This window comes from Bison bison, unplaced genomic scaffold, assembly GCF_000754665.1.
Source record: "Bison bison bison isolate TAMUID 2011002044 unplaced genomic scaffold, Bison_UMD1.0 scf7180017864280, whole genome shotgun sequence".
NCBI lineage: Eukaryota > Metazoa > Chordata > Mammalia > Artiodactyla > Bovidae > Bison > Bison bison.
The window spans coordinates 7,152,028-7,153,264 of record NW_011494852.1 but is presented as its reverse complement, the minus strand read 5'-3'; the positions used below and the strand labels follow the sequence as shown (position 1 = coordinate 7,153,264).

The window sequence follows — 1,237 nt, the reverse complement described above, 5'->3', positions numbered from 1 at the left end:
TCTCCCGCCCAGCCGCCGCTGCACCTCCTGCCGGGACCCCAGGAACACACCGGCGGGCGGTGCACGCAAATCAAGACAGGGTGGTTAGCAAGCAGACCGTGCTGTCCCAGTCTACCCTCCAAGGCTCTGACCAACCCCCGACCGGAGGCCCTCATGTCCACACTGCCCCCCACCCATGGTGGGTCCCAGCCCTCCCCCAGGGTCACCTGGAGGCGCGCAGCATGCTCCTGTTTGCGTTTCATGTCATTGATGTACCAGGCGACCGCTGTCATGGACACAATAGCCTCCTCCACCATCTCGCGGCCCCCGGCATCCGGGCCCTCTGCCCAGTGCTTGCCCAGCTCCTGGAGGGCAGGTGCCCAGGGAGAGGAAGACGAACAGAGGAAGGGTGAGAGAGAGAGAGAGAGAGAGAAAAAGGCAGGGGCAGAGATGGAGAGCCAGAGACGGAGAGAGACAAGCAAGCAAAGACAGGAACTGAAGTCAGCTGGAGCCAGCCCCTACTGCTAACAAGACACTGCCCCAGCGCTGGCCCAGTTTCTAGGGACCAGAGGCCTCCCCGGTCCTGGCTGGCCCAGCTTTTCCAGGGTCTGCACTCCAGATGCACCACCAGGTGGCCAATGGACAGGACCTCGTCCCTCCCCAGGCAGCCCCCCGGGGGCCCACAGCTGACCTGCAGCAGCAGATGGTACTTGAGGATGCGCTGGACAGGCTTCAGCAGGAAGCTCTGCAGGGGCAGCGAGTGATGGAGCTGGGCCTGGCGCTCTTGCAGCCACATGGCTGCTGGCGGGGACAGTGACAGCTCCCGGAGTAGGGCCAGGGAGCTGGGGACACAGCACAGGTCAGGGGGATGGGCAGCTACAGCGGGCCAGGCTGGGAGGGGTCAGGGAGTGACCAGGGTTTGGGAACTCTCAGGGGCTGGTTGGGGTTAGGGAGAAGGCAGACACGGTCATGGTCTGGCCGGGTTGGGACCTGACTGGGTTGGGGTAGGGGGAGCTCAGCTAGCACACATCAACTTGTGGGGCCCAGCAGGTGCTTCTCAGCCCTCACCTCGGGTAGTTCATGCAGTACAACGTGTAGATGTCAAAATCCTCACTCTGTGGGCAACAAGTGGGTCAGGGAGATGTCAGTGCCCGACTCCTCAGGACCCCTCCCTCCAAGCCTAGCCCAGGCCTGCTCCCCTCCCACCCCAACCCCCTTACCCAGGCCCTCGCCTCACCCTCTGCACGAAGCACTCGGC

At 63.9% G+C, this 1,237-nt stretch overlaps 1 protein-coding gene across 1 annotated transcript in view; it reads right to left on the bottom strand.

Moving 5' to 3' along the window:
- PLEKHG2 (pleckstrin homology domain containing, family G (with RhoGef domain) member 2) overlaps positions 1-1,237 on the bottom strand; it is a 9,528-nt gene that overhangs the window by 5,770 nt on the left and 2,521 nt on the right. The window contains 5 exon segments of the mRNA XM_010849216.1: positions 14-27; positions 207-344; positions 671-821; positions 1,048-1,094; positions 1,217-1,237. Coding sequence (XP_010847518.1) covers positions 14-27; positions 207-344; positions 671-821; positions 1,048-1,094; positions 1,217-1,237 — 371 coding nt within the window.